The sequence below is a fragment of the Neophocaena asiaeorientalis genome, unplaced genomic scaffold (assembly GCF_003031525.2).
Source record: "Neophocaena asiaeorientalis asiaeorientalis breed wild unplaced genomic scaffold, Neophocaena_asiaeorientalis_V1.1 scaffold57, whole genome shotgun sequence".
NCBI lineage: Eukaryota > Metazoa > Chordata > Mammalia > Artiodactyla > Phocoenidae > Neophocaena > Neophocaena asiaeorientalis.
This window is the reverse complement of record NW_020172731.1, coordinates 331,619-353,107: the sequence shown is the minus strand read 5'-3', so window position 1 is coordinate 353,107 and position 21,489 is coordinate 331,619. Positions and strand designations below refer to the sequence as shown.

Genomic DNA, 21,489 nt, shown 5'->3' with positions numbered 1-21,489 from the left:
TTAACAGCCTGCAGGTGGCCACATTACTTAGCCATAACTTTATTTATTTATTTTTATTGAAGTATAGTTGATTTACAATGTTGTGTTAGTTTCTGGTATACAGCAAAGTGATTCAGTTGTATATATACTCTTTTTCATACTTTTTTCCATTATAGTTTATTACAAGATACTGAATATACTTCCCTGCGCTATACAGTAAAACCTTGTTGTTTATTTTATATATAGTAGTTTACATCTGATAATCCCAAACTCCTAATTTATCCTTCCTCTATCTTTCTTTCCTCTTAGGTAACCATACATTTGTTTTCTATGTCTATGAGTCTGTTTCTGTTTTGTAAATAAGTTCATTTGTATCATTTTTTGGATTCCACATATAAGTGATATCATATGATATTTGTGTTTCTCTGTCTGACTTACTTCACTTGTATGATAATCTCTAGGTACACCCACGTTGCTGCAAATGGCATTCTTTCTTTTTTATGAATGAGTGATATTCCATTGTATATGAGTACAACATTTTCTTTACCCATTCATCTGTCGATGGACATTTAGGTTGCTTCCATGTCTTGGCTATTGTAAATAGTGCTGCTATGAATACTGAGGTGCATGTATCTTTTTGAATTAGAGTTTTTTCCAGATATATGCCAAGGAGTGTGGTAACTCTATTTTTAGTTTTTTAAGGAACATCCATACTGTTTTCCACGGTAGCTGTGCCAATTTACATTCCCACCAACAATACAGGAGGGTTCCCTTTTCTCTACACCCTCTTCAGCATTTATTATTTGTAGACTTTTTGATGATGGCCATTCTGACTGGTGTGAGGTGATACCTCATTGTAGTCTTTATTTATATTTCTCTAATAATTAACGATGTTCAGCATATTTTCATGTGCCTTTTGGCCATCTGTATGTCTTCTTTGTAGAAATGTCTATTTAGGTCTTCTGCCCATTTTTTATTGGGTTATTTAGTTAGTTAGTTATTTTGTTATTTAGTTGTATAGCTGTTTTTTAGTTTGTTTGTTTTTTTGCGGTACGCGGGCCTCTCACTGTTGTGGCTTCTCCCGTTGCGGAGCACAGGCTCTGGATGCGCAGGCTCAGCGGCCATGGCTCACAGGCCCAGCCGCTCCACGGCATGTGGGATCTTACCGGACCGGGGCACGAACCCGCGTCCCCTGCATCGGCAGACGGACTCTCAACCACTGCGCCACCACGGAAGCCCTATAGCTGTTTTTATATTTTGAAAGTTAATTCCTTGTCGGTCACATTGTTTGCAAATATTTCCTTCCAGTCCCTAGGTTGTCTGTTCGTTTCATTTATGATTTCCTTTGCTGTGCAAAAGCTTATAAGCTTGATTAGGTCCCATTTGTTTATTTTTGTTTTTATTTCAATTGTCTTCGGAGACTGACCTAAGAAAACATTCCTATAATTTCAGAGAATGTTTCACCTATGTTCTCTTCTAGGAGTTTTATGGTGCCATGTCTTATATTTAAGTCTTTAAGCCATTTTGAGTTTATTTTTTGTATATGGTGTGAGGGAGTGTTCTAACTTCATTGATTTACATATGGCTGTCCTGCTTTCCCAGTACAACTTGCTGAAGAGACTGTCTTTTCTCTATAGTATATTCATTATATATTCAATCAAATGTGTGTTCCCTTTGGTAGCTCAGCTGGTAAAGCGAAGGAATGTAGATGCCTGTCTGTGGCCATCCTTGGGTCACTGGTTTGATTCTGGCTCAAAGGAGAGAGGTTTTAAATTTATCGGTGGAACAGAATAGAGAACCCACACAGCACCGGTCAATTAATCTTTGACAAAGGAGGCAAGAATATACAATGGAGGGCTTCCCTGGTGGCGCAGTGGTTGAGAAGCTACCTGCTAATGCAGGGGACACGGGTTCGAGCCCTGGTCTGGGAGGATCCCACGTGCCGCAGAGCAACTAGGCCCGTGAGCCACAACTACTGAGCCTGCACGTCTGGAGCCTGTGCTCCGCAACAAGAGAGGCTGCGATAGTGAGAGGCCCGCGCACCGCGATGAAGAGTGGCCCCCGCTTGCCACAACTAGAGAAAGCCCTCGCACAGCAATGAAGACCCAACAGAGCAAAAATAAATAAATAAATTACTAAACTCCTACCCCCAACATCTTAAAAAAAAAAAAAAAGAATATACAATGGAGCCATAACTTTTAATATTGCATTTTTGAATTTCCACACAAAATCAAAATTAGTCTTGTGACTCTTTGTGTCTGCAAACCAGTATTATTTACTTTGAGAACTGGGCCATTTTTCAGTGTCCTGACCACATAGGTTTTCTGCCAAGTCCATTAATTTGGAGGCTGCATGCTTACTAATTTTTCTATTTTAGGAAGGTAGCACTGTAATTTCTCATTCCCCAGTGATATTTATGTGTGGGTGTCCTCTTGGATTATATTTCCTTAGCTCCTGTTCTCTTCCATGTGCTTTACAAATTAGAATCACTCAGCCTGGGAAATAAGGCATTTAGGCATTTGCAGTCTCCTTCCAGAAATTTTTATCAGTTGTTATGTGACTTATTATAGATTTTGGCATTCATCTCTTCCAGGTCCACAATTGTCTTTGCTGGGCCAGGAAAGCTGCTCCTTAGCTATTTTGTATTAATGATAATTTGTCCTTATTTTATGTAGTGTAAATTTTGTAACACTTTCTCCAGTGCTTGTAAAGGCATGTTTATTTACAAGCTCTGTATACAAGCTTTCAAAGATACTCTGACTCCATACATAGCCATTTAGCACTCAGTGCAAATATTAGATAATTATTAAATAGAATGAATTCTTATATCTTAGAATTATATTATTTCTCAATAGTAGCTGTAAAAGTCTTTATATGTATTTGCAGAGACATCTGAAAGTGTTCTTAGTATTTTTGTCAAATGGTATTTTCAAACTATATGTAATAATTAAGTGAAATTATATTATTGTATTGCCTCTATGGGAAGGTAAAAAAATATGTCTTATATAAATGTGGTACATAATAAAATAATTTAGTAGTCATTTGGGTTACTTTGTGTGTAGTGGACAAAATGAGGCCTAGGTCTTAGGCTTGACTTTTTTATTAGAGATGTATGCATTTTCTTTAGCTTTTTCAAAATAAAAGACTAACATTTTGATAAAAAATACACAAACTTCAATCATTTAAAAAGATAAAGTCTTTAGACTATAAAGAATAAATGCAGTGATTACAGCACATATAGTTTCAAGGAAATTAATTCTCTCTTCAACAGTGTATTCACATAGTAATTATACAACCAGAGGGTGTGGTTACCTTTAACTTAAGGTAGTCTATGTTTGTAAAGTTTTAATTTTACTTTTTACAATTTCCCTACAAGTTGTATAAACAAATACATATATATATTTCCCTACATACAACTTGAGTTAAATAACAGAATTTAAAGCATCCGATTTATATTGTATCTAGGCTACTAATCAGTGAGTTGAGAAAAATCTCAGTTAATTCGTTCATTAATTGGTGACTTTTAAAATCTGAATTGAGTGGTTGATTGACTATATTAGATAATAACATATCAAAATATTATGGATTAAATATTATCACATATGGAATTTACTTAAAATCATTCAATTTGAAGGAGCAGTGTATAAAAAATAAAAGCTGCCCATTAGCAGATATTCATTGAGTCTGAGGGATGAGTATATGAAGGTTTATTAATTGTTCTCTCCAATTTTGCAAGTGTGTGAAATTTTTTATGATGAAATGTTTTAAAAGAAACCAAGTGAGAAGATAGCTGTGGCTGTAAACTACCAAAAAATGTTTGTTATTTACCACCAGCACAGTATAGTCACAGGTTTACAACAGCTAGCCATCATAAACATACACTCAGAGCAAATGATGAATCTGTTCATGTTCAGCACTAAAGTTATGGACAGCTACTCTGAGCGAATGTAGTTTATGGCTTAGATGCAGGATCCCCTAAGTTTATGCATTGACTAAGACAAATGCAGGATTTGGGTAAAGGTGTAGTCTTAAATGATGCTAGAATGGTAGTCAGAAAGATGAATAAGCACAAATAGTCATTGTATCTAATTCTTTGTTTTTCTGTGCTGAGCATTGCTCAAAGCTCCCTGAACAGTCAGATATTTGTCCTGCCTCACACACTGTGTCCAGATTTCTGACACTACCTTCCACAGCTGATCTGCAGTTCTAGGGCTACGGCTAGACTGAGAGCTCATTATTTGACTTTTCTTCTCAGAATCTCTTTCTCTAAGGTGTTAGTGGTGTACCACAGCATTATCTTTGCCTGTCAGACAGCCCTAGTTACAGATGATTGCCTTTGGGGTTTGCAAGAAGAGACTGAAAAGAAATGCAAATTGAGTGAGTTATTCTGCAACAAGGATTATCATTGTTTCTGTGTACCTTGGGAACTATTCGAGAATGGCAGGACACAAATGGTTTTTCAGGGCATAACTGTGCATGAACACTCATGAGGTGGCACATGCAGGTGTATCATTTGCTTTATTGCGTCAATCTGTTCATGCCATAAAATGTAAGTGAAAATCTTATTGATGGGGAGTACATATCAAAGTTGCCAATGACATTTATCATTTGCAAAGGTCTACAAGGCTAGGACTCTTGGAGCTCCAGAAAACTTAGGTTGGGCTGTGTCCTTCTACTTATTGGTGGGAAAGAGAAAAATAGCCCCTGACATCTAGGATTTCTGGTATTATCAGCCAGGCCTTGGTGTTCATCTGTTGAACATAAACACATGGAACATCAACATTATACAAGGTCACCCCAAGACCTTGAGCAACAACAACAAAAAACAACATAAGCCCTCTGTAATCATGGCTGAAAATGGACAAAACATCAGTATTGTCCATGCCACAAAAATGATCTTATATACCCCACTCTAATGAGTGACTCCTGCTTCTTTACTTCTTATAGCTCTAGCGTTAGTATAGTCTCTCCTCCTTCTAGATAAGATTTATGAAGATATTCATTGAATTACCCCTTATACCACTTCCTAACAGCATCCAAATCAGAGCAAAGCCCCACTTCCTTAAATCCTCCCCAAATCACAAAACATAAGGGCAAATCCTATAATAATGTCTTGCTAACATCTTCTTACTGATATGGCCCAGGGTTCCCATGATTTGCATTCTCTCTTGCTACAAAAAGTGATAAATCCAATTTGTATAATTTCAGGTGTGTTCCTGGTGATCACTGGCTGGAGGATAAACTAGTACTAAAGGGTTACAATGGGAGCCTTATAATTGATAAAACAAGTATGATTCTTCTGTCCAATCGAGTCATTAGTTTTTAAAATTGTGACAAAATACACATAACATAAAATTTACCATCTTATTTTTAAGTGTACAGTTCAGTGACACTGAATAATGTTTACATTATTGTACAACTACTACCACTATCTATCCATCTCCAGAATTTTTATGATCCTAAACTGAAACTCTGCATCCATTAAAATGTCATTCTTCACTCTCCCAACCCTTTATAACACTGTTCTATTTTCTGTCCTTATGAATTTGATTATTTTAGGTACTTTACATAAGTGGAATCATAGAATATTTGTCCTTTTATGTCTGGCTCATTTCATTTAGCACAATGTTTTCAGAGTTTATCCATGTTGTAGCAGTTATCAGAATTTCCTTCCTTTTTAAGGCTGAATAATATTCCATTGTATGATTATACCACATTATATTTATCCAGTTTTCTGTCAATAGATATTTGGGTTGTTTCCACCTTTTTGCCATTGTGAATAATGCTTCTATGAGCACTGGTATAATATCGGCAGGCGGACTCTCAACCACTGCGCCACCAGGGAAGCCCTGGTCATAATTTTTTTAGCAATGAGAAGTAGAATAGTTCCAGGATTTTTCTGATTCTACAAGTAAACCTAAAACATTCTCCTTCTTCCTTCCCTGGCTAACCTCCACCCACAGGAATCCTCATGCTCTGAGAAATCAAACAGTTTGCTAGTGATGACCTCTGGAAATCTGGAAGAGTACACCATGTTATTTCCAAGTGTGATCACTGACTTTACCAAAATAGCAATAGGATGGAAAGAATTAGAAGAGCCAGTATAGACAGGCAAAACAATTCTAAAACAATTTTTCTTTCAAAATATATTTTCAAAATTAAGTTATAAGTTGTTTGCTACATAGTGAAGTACTAAAAATCAAGCACGCTAAAGGAGGGCTTTTGACATTGAGGTGAGAGATACAGCCAAGTCATTTATTTATTCAGACATTAAGCTATCATTTGCCACTTTCTGCCTGAAACATAAACTCAGTGAGTTCAGGGACTTGTGCTCTATCTTCCCTCTCTAGGACAGAGCACATAATAGACACTCAATAAATACTTATGAAATAAGTAAATGAATGATAATAATGAGTCCTTATTGTGTCTTAGGCACTGTGAGAGGCATGACTGGGTATCAAATATCACCATCACTGTCCACATAATGCTGTAAGGCTAACTAGGGAATTAGAAACACACTACAAGACAGCTATAAACAAACTGTAATGGGTGTTCAGAAAAAGGAAAAATTACTTCTGCTTATGAATAGTGACAGAAGTTGCAAAGATGAATTAGAATGGAAAAGATTTTTACAGGTGAAAGCATGAAAGTATATTCCATGTGGGGTTAATAGCATGAGCAAGGCATGGTGGCTGCAAGAAGCGTAAGGATGAACTACAGTTTATAGTTTATAGAGCTTCCATTCTGTTCAATAAACTTTACAGTCTCACTTGACTTAAGCTTCATAGCACCTTCGGTTTTCCTACCCCTCAGGAGGGAATAATCATTCTTCATGCTTCAGTTAAGGAAATCAAAAAACACACAATAGTTAACTGGGGAAACCTGAATTTGAATCCAGGCCTGCAGATTCCATAGCTTATGATTCTGACCACTAGATTGTATTTAGTGAGTATTAATTAGCTTAGTTTGGACTTGTATATAAGATGTAGATGTAGAGGAAGAGAGAGGGGTACAACCAAAAACTCTGCAGGGTTAAAATGGTGGAGGGAAGTGGAAGTTGTCACTTTTTTCTACTTTGAATTTAAGTGTAAAAAGCATTTTTATATGCTTAAAATACAATAATTCCATCTTATGATATAAGATCTGGGTAGAGGTTGCAGAGAATGACCAGAAAGCATTGATTATTAGTAGTTAGTTTTTACAAGGATTCTTTATTCCCCTTTTGTATGCGTTTTCTTTAAGTTTGACTCTATAAATACATATTTATGAACACCATGATTTTTTAATGATTTGGCTGAGTTGTTTTAAACAGAGCTCCTCTTTAAAAATATTATTCAGCTGAAATGTGTTCTAAAGTTTTCTGAGCTATAAGAATCCTTGTTTTTCGGAACATAATTCAACATCAATTTAATTGAAAAAATAAAAAATATATAAAAAATAAAAGTATATATCTCCAACAATTGAGAAATATTATGAACTAATGAAAGAAACCATGTAGTAAAGAGCCATGTATTTTTGAGTGGAGGAGGATATGAAGTAAGGAAATGTTCCAAATGAGTAGAATGTTTATAAACTGTGTATAGTGTCGTTTTGATCGACAGCTGAGGATTACATGAGTAAGTTTTAATAGGAGCAGGAAACCACTGCAATAAGTCCTTCTCCTCTTTCCATTTATGCTTAAAAAATTTTTTAAGGATAAGTTTTTCTCAACAGCACAATTAAAAATCATTAGTATTTTTTCATCTCTGTTGTAATGATAAAAATGTTGATCCATGCCTTGAATTCTCTGAATAGAGTAAAACAACTAAATATTTTCATTCCTCCTCCTGCTATTGCCAGCAGCTATATGTTAACAAATAATCACAAAGGAAACAGAAAGATAGAATAATAGTGTGATGGTTAATTTTATGTGTCAACTTGGCTAGGCTATGATACCCAATAGTTTTGTCAAACACTAGTCTAGATGTTGCTGTGAGGGTATTTGTGGATGTGATTAGCATATGTAATTATGTGACTTTGAATAAAGCAGATATTACTTTCTATAATGTGGGTGGGTCTCATCCAATCAGTTGAAGGTCTTAAGAGCAGAGACTGAGGTTTCCCGAAGAAGAATTTTGTTTCAAGGATGCAACACAGAAATCCTACCTGGGTTCCCAGCCTGCTGGCCTGCCTTTCAGATTTGCCTGCTCTCATGATTATATGAGCCAATTTCTTAAAATAAATCTCTCTATATGTCTATATTTATATCCATATTTCTGTGTCTCTGGGAAACCCTGACTAATACAGTGGGCAAACTGAAGCCCAGAGAAATTATATGATTTTTCTAATATCATTTAGTAAATGGTGACCAAGCTATAATAGAAAGATGGGGAAACCAGGTCATAAATTGCCTAAAATATTGATTATAATTCTGGGAAAGAAATTCATAAACTATCCACTTTCAGCACCGTCCTTTTTAGTGGCTCGCATGCAGAGAAATGTAAAGTTTCATGAAAAACCAATACAGTAAAAAAATCTGAAGTTCAAAGCAGATAAAACAGGGGAGGGATTGTTTGTTTGCTTTACCAAAAGATAAAGTGTACTGTTCTTTAGAGAGGCATATTTCCTCAACATTTAAGGTGGTTTCATTTTTTAAAAATGCTTTGTAAACTTTCAGGGACACATAGGTTCAACACAATTGAACAGGGCATGTTTTTAAAGTGCATCTTACTAAAAAACAAAATCCCAAGATTCAATAATTATTTCATCTTCTTGAAAATGAATATTTTATAAAGATAGAAGTGACAAAGAGAGATAATACACATTGTTATCTTAATAAACATAGGTCTCACATTTTGTCTGATGCTGTGCTGATAACAAAGCTCTTTCATTACACTCTTTTCTGGAAGCTTCACCACAAATCTCTGAGTTACTCTCACCATTTTATGATGGAGACAACCAGGGCTGACAGAGACTAGAAGACTTGCCTAAATGACTCAGAGACAGAGCAGCCAATTCCCAGATCTGAGCTCTCCTCATTGCCCTGCAATGATGCCCACAGAGCACCAGCATTAGCCAGAGGGTGGTTTGTAGGTCTCTTGACCAACAATCCTATAGTGAGCTGAATTCTCACCCTAATCAAAAGGATATGTGGGGCTTCCCTGGTGGCGCAGTGGTTGGGAGTCCGCCTGCTGATGCCGTGGACACGGGTTCGTGCCCCGGTCCGGGAGGATCCCGCGTGCTGCGGAGCAGCTGGGCCTGTGAGCCGTGGCCGCTTGGCCTGCGCGTCCGGAGCCTGTGCTCCGCAACGGCAGAGGCCACGGCAGTGAGAAGCCCGCGTACTACAAAAAAAAAAAAAAAACAAAACAAAAAAAAGGATATGTGAGTTCTACTGTGCTAACAGGAATATTAAGATTTACCTTGGGAAAAAAAATCCCAGTACATCCTTTCTCATTCTTAAATATAACCCTACCATGTTCTTTTGCAGTTATGAATTGATTCTATGGGAGAACAGAAAATTTGATCACATGGATAAGGTATTCTCTCTCCTCTCTCCACCTTTCCCACAGTGCTCCCTATTTGGAGTGAATATTCTTTGAGTTCTGCATCCTTGTACAATAAGCAGGCTTTAGCTGTGGTTGTTTTTAAAAAATGCTATATGGTTTACTGAATTGAAAAAAAAATCCCCATATTTTACAGCTCTCTCTCCTACCTTGGTTCTCATTTTCCCAACTTAACAGCATTTACTTTAGGAAAAGGATTTTACATCACTGGCGCAAAGAACAGAGGCACCTTTATTGCATCTACATTCACTGGGCTGCAAAGACCCTGCACATTTTCAGTCCGTTGCTTATCATTCCTATTCAGGCCATCCCTGGACTCATCACATTTGTGAGATTTGATTTTTCTCCTCTTTCTCATCTGAGAGCAGGTGGACCAAGACAGTTCTTTGGAGGCTCGACAAGTGATTTCTCTTGAGAGAGGCACACCTCTCTAGTCTGCCAAGGAATGAAAATTCAGACAATCACATAGATCATTTTGAATGCTGCCAAGTAAATTCCACCAAATGCTACTGGCAATAATTACAACATGTCACTGGGAAATGTGGTGATTTTCTTCTGGCATCAGGCTTCAGCCTTGTCCTGAGTGCCACGAAAATGACACAGAGAGGACATAAACAGCTTTCTCCATAGATATAGCATAAATTTCTCATAATCAGGGAAATGAAGGGGTTGATGTGCTTCTTTACCTTGAAATGTCTAGAACAGGGTGCCAGGGATTAAGTAGGAACCACCTGGAACTTACTGTTCTTTGCTGACAGCACTCTTGTCAACTACTCCAAAAATTAGGCAAAGTGGTGAAGAAAGACCACCATTTTGTTATAAGCAGGGCTCTAGGTCCCGACTGAGGAAAGAAAATAACCTGTTGTAGCTTACAAAAAGAAAAGCTCTTCTGTAAGAATGGAAAGTCCTGAAAGCCAGTATGAGAGTCAGCTCCCCAGGAGGTGATAGCATCCCAAAGTCTACTAGGATTTTAGGGTCAGCCACAAGATTGTCTTTTATTCAAGCAGGGCTAGGAAGTCTCATCAGAGGACCGAGCAAGGTCATGGGCAAAGCAGCTGTGTGACCCAAGTTAAAAAAAGAAAAAGGAAAAAAAATATATAGTAAGAAGCCAAGGAACGCTGCAGAAATGGCGAGAAAAGACAGAGACGCATAGGAGGGATAAGACAGGAGGAGGGAGTCGGGGAGGGCGGGGAGAGAGGAGAAAGCTGAGCGCGGACGTCAGGAACAAAAGCTCCAGCGGAGTCTGGCGGAGGCACTAAGGGAGCATGGGGTGTTTTGAATAATTATTAAAATTAGCATGTGTCTGCGCCATCCTGTGGGTGTGGCGCGCAGCGGAGTGTAAACTCTAGCGGGGCTGGAGCAAACATTCGATTAGCGGCAGCAGCCTGCCAGCCTGCCCGAGGAGCGTGAGGACCAGCGCGCGGCACAGCGACCGCACGATGGCCTCGTCTCAAGGGAAGAACGAGCTGAAATTCGCCGACTGGATGGCCACTCTGCCCGAGAGCATCCACAGCATCCCCCTCACCAATTTAGCCATCCCAGGTAGGCGCGCTGAGGCTGCCGACGGGGCGCTCGGCGTCCGCTCCACCTGCCCCGCCCTGCTTTATCTGCCACGAAGTGGTAACTTGCCACGATGCCCGCGGGAGGGAAACTCGTCTCCAGGGGTGGGTCTCGGCCAGGAGAGTGCGTGCCTGGGAGCCTCCGGGCTCCTGGCGTTTTCCAAACGTCTGGGGACCGCGGCGCGGGGAGTCAAGGTGATTGATTTCCCATGGGTTTTTGAAGCAGGTTGTGTGAGAGGGCTGGGGCAGGGGAAAGGCTTGGCTCCAGGACGGCCCCTCGTGCCCCCCTGCCACGTTTTCCCCGAAGACTTGGGGCTGGGGGCGATTTCTGGGGCTGTGGGGTGATAGTGACCGGCGAGAGCGAGCTGCTGTCCTAAGGGCTCGGCTCCGGCCCGTGGACCTCCCACTCCAAACCTGTCACGGAATCAAGCGGATCTGGTGGATTTCTCTGTTAGAACCTTACCCGAATCATTAATATTCGTCCCTAGTCTCCTTTAAAGAGACAAAGCGCTTCCCGAAGAGTGATGAAAGTTCAGGGACCCGCGGCGGCGGCGTGATCGCTGCCCTTGACCGGGAGCTGAAGGGGGAGAGGAGAGGAGGGAGCAGTTTCCTGATCTGCGTGGACCTAGAGGGCCTGGCCGGGTGGCCGCCGTCTGGATTTTGGTCCAAGAGCTGTTAGCAGCCTACAGCGCGCGGGTCAGGAAAGCAATCCCTCGTGGACCGTGCATTTGTTGTTCGGGACAGAAGCTGGGCAGGGGAACCTGCGTGAGCTGCGGTGGAGGGGTGGGATTAATAGGCAAATCTTAGGGAAAAGATGATTGCGGCGGTGTCCGGACAGGCTAGCAGGACGGAAGCCTGGGCAAAGCGAGGAAGAGACTGGAGGCATCCAGAGGCTTCAGCATAGCGCGCACGACTGGGACCAGAGGACGAGGCAGGTTTTTGGGATGGCAGCGCAGCAGACCCTAGTTCGGATGTGCAGGAGGGAGGGTCGTTTCAGGACGGTGTACCACGGTGGCAGCTGGGGACACAGCCATACTTCGTTGACTTTTCGCTTGGGCTGAGGGTGCAGGTGCCTGACCCTTCCAGGACTCAGCTTAGAGGGCAAAATACCCTGCCCCAAGCTGTGCCGTGTTATCAGGTTCAACCTTCTGGTCTGCCTTCTCTAGACCTGCCCTATCCGGCGCCCCCTCTCAGCCACTGGGGGAAATCATACTTTAAAAAAAAAGAGGAAAAGATGGGTTTTCTTGAAAATCCCAAGAGTCTCTAACCAGTAGCCCTGGAATTGATCAGTAACTCAAATCAATGGTCGTTCATCAAGTGGATGTTTGGTGGTTATTATAGGCACAGGCTACACTCTGAGAGCCAACCCTGGAAGGGAAGGGTTCATCTACTTTTGTCCTTCTTCAAGAGGTAGCTTCCCAAGAGCCCAGGTGTCTCCAAGGACAAGAACAAGACAGCTTCTCCACTCTGCACTTACCCTGCTCCCTGGGTGAGCCTGGGGATCGCTCTTTTGAAGGAGACCATAGAAAGCACAGAACTTTGTTGGGAAAATTCCACTCTCACTTCCACAGGCATTCCTATCTTCTTTCCTTCCTTCCTTTTTATTTTTTGGTTTTTAGAAGGTTACTTTTACATGGTCTCACCTGAGAATTTGTGTTCACATAAAAGGTAAGAAGGGCAAGGACTCTGTTGCCAGCCTCCTGATAGGTGACTCTCCAGAGACACAGGGAGGTTAAAAGCGCAAGTTCACACTGCAAGTTCTGAGGGATGTTATGATACCATGTCTGAATCTAACTTACTTTTTTATAATACTTCACTTTTCAAAGCCCTAGTATGTAACCCAGATCACATAATCCTTCCCCAAACCTTGTGAAACAGTCGATGCTGATAAGTATTAACTGCATTTCACAGATGTGAAAATTGCACCTCAGTGAAGGGAAATGACCTACAATCAGTTCAGTGATATAACCCTTAAAATGGTCCTTAGGAAAAAATCTCCTAGGAATTTTGGAGGGAAATGCTTTGGGGTTTGTATCTGGATGATTCAGCAACAACAAGTACTAATCAGGGTGAGAGGACAAGGGAATAGGCATTAGCAGGAACAGGATGAATTTTCTTTCCACAGGACAAAGTGAAAACCTGAGGTCAGAGGCTTTGATATTCTGATAGTCCTACAGCAGAGACATACTGATGATGGCATTGGATGCAGTGGGAATTTCCACTGCTTTCCCAACTCCTCTTAGTTTTATACTCAGAGTGGATCCCCTGCAAAGCCTTCCATTCTCACCCTCAATACTTCTGAGAAAAAATAACCCCCTATTTCACCAATCTACACGCCTGAATTTCTCCATGATTCTGTAATGTACATTTGGCAGATCCGCACATATAAATCCAGGTTTAAAAATGGGCTTGATACCTTTCCGCATTACTCAACTTGTGAAAATTTTTGGAGGAAAAAAGACATTCAAACTTCGATAGTCAGGGAAGACTAATTGGAGACTATTAAACACTAATGGAATAATTGCCTTAAAATCATGCTAATAGCTTCCTGGCTGCTGCTTGTTTACTTGGCCAGTTGCTACAGCTTGAATTAAGTAATTATCTCCACCATTTAAAACCACTCCTGATGTACCACACAAGTGTTTTTCTGTAGAAGGGAACGGCTGCTCGGTCATCCTCAAAGCTTCAGGTTTTCTTAGGTGGAGCAACTGGATAGTGAAGAGCTGTCTAATTATGAAGCCATCCACCTGGGGCAGCTGATCTGGATCACCCAGAGCTAGTGCAAAGAACAATCTGCAGGTGTGTGATATTCCCCACCAGGTGTGCAGTTCTGGCATCTTTAAATGTTTCTCAAGTGTCTGCATCTTGATTGCTTTCATAACCAAATTTCTCAGTGGCTGTTTTGCATTGAAATGGCCTCATGATTTGGTATTGACTGGCCTAAGGAATTCAATTAGTAATCGGTATTAGTAGTTTTACTTTCACTTTATTTTTCAAAGGAATGGTAGTGTCGTAACACACTGACAGTTATTCGGATTTCGGTCTCATTTGTCTTTTCTTCCTATCTCTGATGACACCAAGCTAAGTTTTCATTCATACATGTTTGCTTAACAATATCCTGGCATTTTGGTTTATGAATAATGTGTCCTGTCACCACAAACAGTTGAGAGAGGATAAACAGGGATGGAAGCAGGGAGACAAAGTATCAAATTCAGGTGAGGTCTGATGAATTTCTGGCATCTTTGAAGCCGAGTTCTAACTCTCTAATCAGAGTGCTGCCAGAACTATTGTAAAAAGATCCATCATGGGAGCAAGCAAGCTATTGCTTGTAATTTGTTGGTGATCTGGATCTATGACAGGGAGTCATTCTGTCCAAAATCTAAAAGATCAGGAAGGGTTTTTACTCCATGGGAGGGGTCCGTTATGCTTTTTCTGATATGTGATGAAAGTCTTCTTCACATAATACAGTAAATTGACCATGTAATGACGAAAGATTGGCTAAAATGTTGTGGGACTAGAATCTCAGAAAGAGTGTATGTTTCCTTGGTGTCAGAGTTGATTACTGAGTTGACCACCAGTTGGCCTTTGAGCTGGACCCGGGCAGAGTTTGCTTACCCTATCCCCTGTCTTTGGAATGTACTTTCTGCCCACTGTTCACACAGTGGGAACCATTTTCAAGGATGCAGCCTTGAGAGAGCAATGTGTTACTGAGACCATCTGGACAGTGTAAGTGTCGCTGAACCTCTTTAAGGCCTCTATATAAACTTTTAAGATTCTGGTGGGTAGGTGCGGAGATCCAGTCATCTTGCAGCTGCCTTAAAACAAGCTTCTTAGGTAAGTTCCCTGCTTTTTAAACTTGCCACCTACCAATCTGGAAGTGATATGCCTTTCTTTGGTCTCTCCCTTGCCAGTTTTCAAATCAAAACTTGAACAGGAATTGTTAATTGTACTTTAGATAAGGAACACAGAAATGCTTTAGAAATCGATCACTGTTCTTGTAGATTTTGTACACTCTTCCAGAAAATGCTAACACCAATGAAAAAGAACCGTCTTACTTAGGGAAACTAGATGTTTATATAGCTCCAGTTTCTGTGTTCTTGTGTTGGCTTTTATTAGTTTTAAATTTCTTCCCTCACAGTGATCTCTTCTTGTTGTTCCTGGAGCCAACTATCTTCCTTTTCCTTATAATTTACTATTTCTATTTTGATTAGGATGAGACAATCTACAGAGCAAATCTGGGACTGGGTCTAATTGTACAAGTTTCTTTTAAAACACAGGGCATTCTTTTTCATCATTTTAGTTCTGATAGTGATATGGAAGTTAATTTTTCAAAGCAATCAAAAAACAACAAAATTGTTTAGAATGACTATCTTTCTTGTGTTGCCTTTCCAATTCCCAGTTTTGTTTTTGATTTTGCTAAAAAGAAAAAAATTGAATATCTGGAACATAATTTATCGTACTGGGGCTCTTTCTTGATGAATTGAACTGAATCACCAACTATTACTAATCAATATAAAATGACACTTCCGTCATTTTACAATTTACAGAGTGTTTTCTCATGAACACACATGCTTTTCACATGTTCTATCAATAGTGTCCTCAGGCCTTGCTATTCAACGTTGATCCAGGGACCAGCGGCATCAGCATACATGGGTGCTTGATAGAAATGCAGCGTCTTGGACCCCAGCCCTCAGGCCGATTTAATCACAATCTGCATTTTAACAAGGTCCCCAGGTGATTTATATACCCATTTAGTTTGAGAAACACTGCTTAGGGTATCTCTAAGAGGCACCTTTATGTAAGTGGCAGAACCAAGTTTAAATATACATCTTTGACTAAGTTCTTTCTAATGGACTATGCAGTCTATCTGTGAGTGTTAAAATTTACAATCAGGCTTAGATCCAGAGCCCCCATATCTGACTCAAGGCTAATGGCCCAGGTTGGGAACATTTCTGATAACTGACATTACAGTTCAATAAAATCACAATAAAAGTGAATTAATTGCTACCTAAGTGTTCAAATTAGGTCACTGTGATAAATGTAAAATCTTCCCCGTCATTTCCTTAAAGTCCTGATGCTCATTGATACCAGCCGTCAACAGCACTTAAAATCAGACCATCTGGTGATGCTACTGGTCACTAATGACAATTTAGGAGACACTCCATATTGGTTCTTGTCCATTTAATCCCACTTTTTTGTGCGTGTTACAGGACCAGCTACTTTTGTTATATTTATAGGTCACAGATTTGTTCACCTTATCTATAAACTAAAACTTTTCAATATTGCTCTAAAGTAATAGTGGCATCATAAATGCAAACTGTAGTAATAATCAGCATCAGAAAGATCTCAAACACAAAGGTCAACAGTAACTTGAGTTTTGATGGAAAGAAGATCAATCTTCGTATTTGCAAACCATACTACCTCATTTATTTAAATCATGGTTTATATGGAATAGAAACATGCATTAATGTGGTTATAACTCACTTGCTTGAATTTTAGTTATTTTAACATAATCAGTGTGCTAAAAGAGTTAAAATTTTAAAAAGAACCTTCAAGTTGTTAAAATAGATACGTTTATATGTGAAGACTCACACACTTTACTCATATGAGGATTTCTCATATCATTACTTAGTTTCTTGTATCCTATTTAATTCTAACTCTACCTAATGAAAATAGAAAGAATAAGTTACAAAGAGGAGGAGTAAAACTGTTGAGTGACATACATCAGCAATAAAAATAGGAAATATTTATGAGGAAAGACTAGTAAATGAGGATACAGGGTCACAAAATGTAATGTTCCCTAAACTCTATCAGCCCCAAAGTAAAATCGGAGTCATGTTCATTGTCAGTTTTGACCGCTCTCAAGTACCTCCTTCATGGACTTCCAAATAGTTCTAGAGGGCTTCCCTGATGGCGCAGCGGTTAAGAATCAGCCTGCCAATGCAGGGGATATGGGTTTGAACCCTGGTCCGGGAAGATCCCACATGCCGCGGAGCAACTAAGCCCGTGGGCCACTCTTTAGAACGACTGCTCTTTAGAACGACTAATGAGCCCACACACCACAATGACTGAAGTCCTTGTGCCTAGAGCCTGTGCTCCACAGCAAGAAAAACCACTGCAATGAGAAACCCACGCACCGCAATAAAGAGTAGACCCGCTCACTGCAACTAGAGAAAGCCAATGAGCAGCAATGAAGACGCAACGTGGCCATAAATAAATAAATAAAATAATTTAAAAACCCCAAATGTTCTAGAAATCTCTGGAAAAATTCTTAAATATGTTTTATGAACTGATTTTGTGGGCTAACACACATAGTATCAGCAATTTTCCTTCTTTCCTGTTTTGGGGGAACCTATGGGGAGTTGTCATGTTTGCTGCTTTGACATGTAGAGGAACTGTACTTCCATAGTTTTATACCCAAAACACCACTGCTGCTGGCAGACCCACCAGGGCTTGTGCTAAGTCTGCAGAGGCCCAACACTGAGGATGTGAATGAGTAACAAGGGCCTTGGATTCCACTATGGTCAAAGGCTCTCAGAACTGGGTTTCCCCCATTGTGGAAGGTGCTGATGCCAGTTCTACTGCTTACGCTGTCACTGCTGAAGCCATGAGTGCCAACACTGCCAGATCCTTTCAATCCTTTTGCTTTTTGTATGGGTGCCAACAAAAGAGCTCTTTGAATTTATGTTGATTCTTTTGGTGTTGCCACCTTGCCCTAGGACTCAGGTATGAGTTTATGAGGGCCAGGCAGAGGACAATAGGTTTTATTCTGTACTCTGCATCATTCTCAATGTTCATTCACTCTCTGCATGCACATGTGCATGTGCGTGTGTGTGTGTGTGCATGCCCATAGATGTATCAACTTTCTCTTAAGATAACTTCTTTTCCAAGAAGCTTCTTGATATTTCCATTAAGTAGACCTCTGGTGCTACCTAATTAATCATTCCTCCAGACAGGCCCAGAGTAGGAACAGAAGCTGGGGTCCATACTGTTCCCAGTGGACAGCCTGGGACGATGTAAATAGAGCCAAATAATCTGATAGACCTAAGGTAATTATTAACACCTTCATTGCTTTAAAGCGCATTAATAGAGTAATTGATGTGTTCTGAGCCTTCAAGAGAAGGTTAAATCTCATACACACATATGCACACATTTTAACTATTGTTGGTTAAAGGGGTCAGCTCTGTTAATCTGGAAATTTTACCTATTACCACCAATGAGGTTTATCCATAACCATTACCCATGGGCACTCAAGGAACTTCTAGGTACAATCATGGAATTTGTTATCCTCAAGAAGCTTATAGATTCTCTTAGTTCTCTTTCTCTGTGTAGGGTTAGGATCAGTCTCAGAAGATTGGGGACCAGAAAATTATAAAAATCATATATTCTAGAAGGCAGGGGAAAGTGAGAGAGAAAATTACCATGGTTCAAATGAAATTCGGCAACCAGAAGCTTTCTACAGCACCATATGCTTTTATTATGCTCTATTAAGAGAGGAAGATGGGTCAGAAGGAGACAGTTAAATATGCTTGAGAAGCTGCCAGGATTAGTCACCTCCGGAGATCAGGTACTGAAATGGATGGTCCATTGATTTGTTAGATGTGCTCTTGTTATGTTCCTATATTTCATTATAGATCCTGGGAGTGGACAACTCTTACACCACTCTATCTTAAATGTCAGCTAATGTTACGTTTCACATAGAAGAATTCTTCTTGTGAATTAATTTTTATGAAGCAGCCATGTTTATCCTTGGTCAACATTATAAATGATGGTTGTGTTCTTTGATTCACTTGGAGAATTGTTCTTAATGAAGGTAAGTGGACTCTGATGAATGAATGACAATCTTAGTTGCCTTATAGGCTTCCCTGGAGGTCCCCTCTGTCTTGTTGGCTGGTGAAGAGGAAGATGTACTTGAAGGGGTCTTCATGGGCAAATGGGAACCTATTTCAATACACAACTCTGACTATACTCCTCTGTTGCCATGTGGAGGAGGAGGAAGATGAGAAGAAGGAGGAACAGGGCTGTCTCAGTACAGAATTAGCCCTAAACACACTCCTGCCATGACCTGCTCTGGGCTTTTCTCAGGAAAAAAAAATTGGTCAAGGAGATATAAAGGTATCACCTTGAAAGTTGCTAGAAAGGAAGGCTGCAGAACTGTCACCCCTCCTGTCCTCGTTTCTCTTTGCATCAGTTCAAATTCCTTGGGTCTAGCATTAGAGTTTCACTCTTGAAAATGTCCTTAATTCTCATCTTACTCTTTCTTGTTCTGCTTACTTGGAAGAAACTCCAACTCAGTTAAACTCATTTTTCTACATTTTCCAATCCCAGAAAACTTCAGTGGCTAAATATTTTTGAAGAAAGAGTACACAGCCTGGATGGCTCCACTAACTAGACATTTTTGACCATGAATCTTACTGCACATCCTTAGTAATCTTACTGCATATCCCTAGTAATCTGACTGCATATCCCTAGTAAATTCATTTTCCTATTCTCTGAGATAATAACTTCATACTCTTCCTGCTTCCCAAATCAATATATCCCTCCCACCTCACTCTAAACTTATGACCTCACCTCTTATTTTACAGGAAAAAAATAGATGCAAACAGATAAGAACTTTCTCAGTTTCCCACAATTAACACATCACCCCCCTGCATCTATTTCTGCATATTCTGTATTTTCTTTAGGTAAGAAGAAGTCATGACCTGATCCTACCTAAGTCTAGCTTCTCTACTCATGGTCTGGATCCCATTCACTCAAATCTCCTACGTTTGATCTCAAATTTATCCCCTCTCTTTCCTGCCACTACCGGATCATTTCAGTCGCTATACAAACATATATTACTATCAATATTACCTCTCTTAAAGAAATAATAATCCCCCTTGACTCCACACCTGTGTCTCTATCCACTGCACTATTTCTCTGATATTTGTAAAAATATCCCCTCTGTCTTCAGGTTATTTCCTTTCCTCTGCCTAATGCATACTAATCTCATTATTTCCCCACCACTGCACTAAAATTGTATTTATCTAGGTTGCCAATGATTTTTTTTTTTTGCTAAAGTTAACGGATAATTCTCTATCATCTTATTTGACTTTTCAGCATCGTTTGATGTGACTGACCACACTCCTCTTCTTGAAACATGTTCTTCCTTTGGTTTCTTAAGACACTGTTTTTGTGTGTGTGTGGTTAAAAAACACATGACATGCTCTATTTGTAGTTTTTTAAGGAAATGCCATACTCTTCTCCATAGTGGCTGTACCAATTCACATTCCCACCAGCAATGCAAGAGTGTTCCCTTTTCTCCACACCCTCTCCAGCATTTATTGTTTCTAGATTTTTTGATGATGGCCATTCTGACTGATGTGAGATGATATCTCATTGTAGTTTTGATTTGCATTTCTCTAATGATTAATGATGTTGAGCATTCTTTCATGTGTTTGTTGGCAATCTGTATATCTTCTTTGGAGAAATGTCTATTTAGGTCTTCTGCCCATTTTTGGATTGGGTTGTTTATTTGTTATTGAGCTGCATATAAATTTTGGAGATTAATCCTTTGCCAGTTGCTTCATTTGCAAATATTTTCTCCCATTCTGAGAGTTGTCTTTTGCTCTAGTTTATGGGTTCCTTTGCTGTGCAAAAGCTTTGAAGTTTCATTAGGTCCCACATGTTTATTTTTGTTTTTATTTCCATTTCTCTAGGAAGTGGGTCAAAAAGGATCTTGCTGTGATTTATGTCACAGAGTGTTCTGCCTATGTTTTCCTCTAAGAGTTTGATAGTTTCTGGCCTTACATTTAGGTCTTTAATCCATTTTGAGCTTATTTTTGTGTATGGTGTTAGGGAGTGATGTAATCTCATACTTTTACATGTACCTGTCCAGTTTTCCCAGCACCACCTATTGAAGAAGCTGTCCTTTCTCCACTGTACATTCCTGCCTCTTTTATCAAAGATAAGGTGACCATATGTGTGTGGGTTTATCTCTGGGCTTTCTATCCTGTTCCATTGATCTATATTTCTGTTTTTGTGCCAGTACCATACTGTCTTGATTACTGTAACTTTGTAGTATAGTCTGAAAACAGGGAGCCTGATTCCTCCAGCTCCGTTTTTCTTTCTCAAGATTACTTTGGCTATTCGGGTGATAGAATTCACCTGTGAAGCCATCTGGTCCTGGGCTTTTGTTTGTTGGAAGATTTTTAATCACAGTTTCAATTTCAGTGCTTGTGATTGGTCTGTTCATATTTTCTATTTCTTCGTGATTCAGTCTTGGCAGGTTGTAGATTACTAAGAATTTGTCCGTTTCTTCCAAGTTGTCAATTGTATTGGCATAGAGTTGCTTGTAGTAATCTCTCATGACCTTTTGTATTTCTGCAGTGTCAGTTGTTAATTCTCCTTTTTCATTTCTAATTCTATTG

General features: G+C 39.8%; 1 protein-coding gene across 1 annotated transcript in view; it reads left to right on the top strand.

The window, feature by feature from the left end:
* Nucleotides 1-10,909: 10,909 nt before the first annotated feature.
* PLCXD3 (phosphatidylinositol specific phospholipase C X domain containing 3) overlaps nt 10,910-21,489 on the top strand; it is a 163,613-nt gene continuing 153,033 nt past the window's right edge. Inside the window, exon 1 of the mRNA XM_024740366.1 lies at nt 10,910-11,063. Within this exon, the coding sequence (XP_024596134.1) occupies nt 10,961-11,063 (103 nt within the window). The 5' untranslated portion in view covers nt 10,910-10,960. The remainder of the gene's footprint in view (nt 11,064-21,489) is intronic.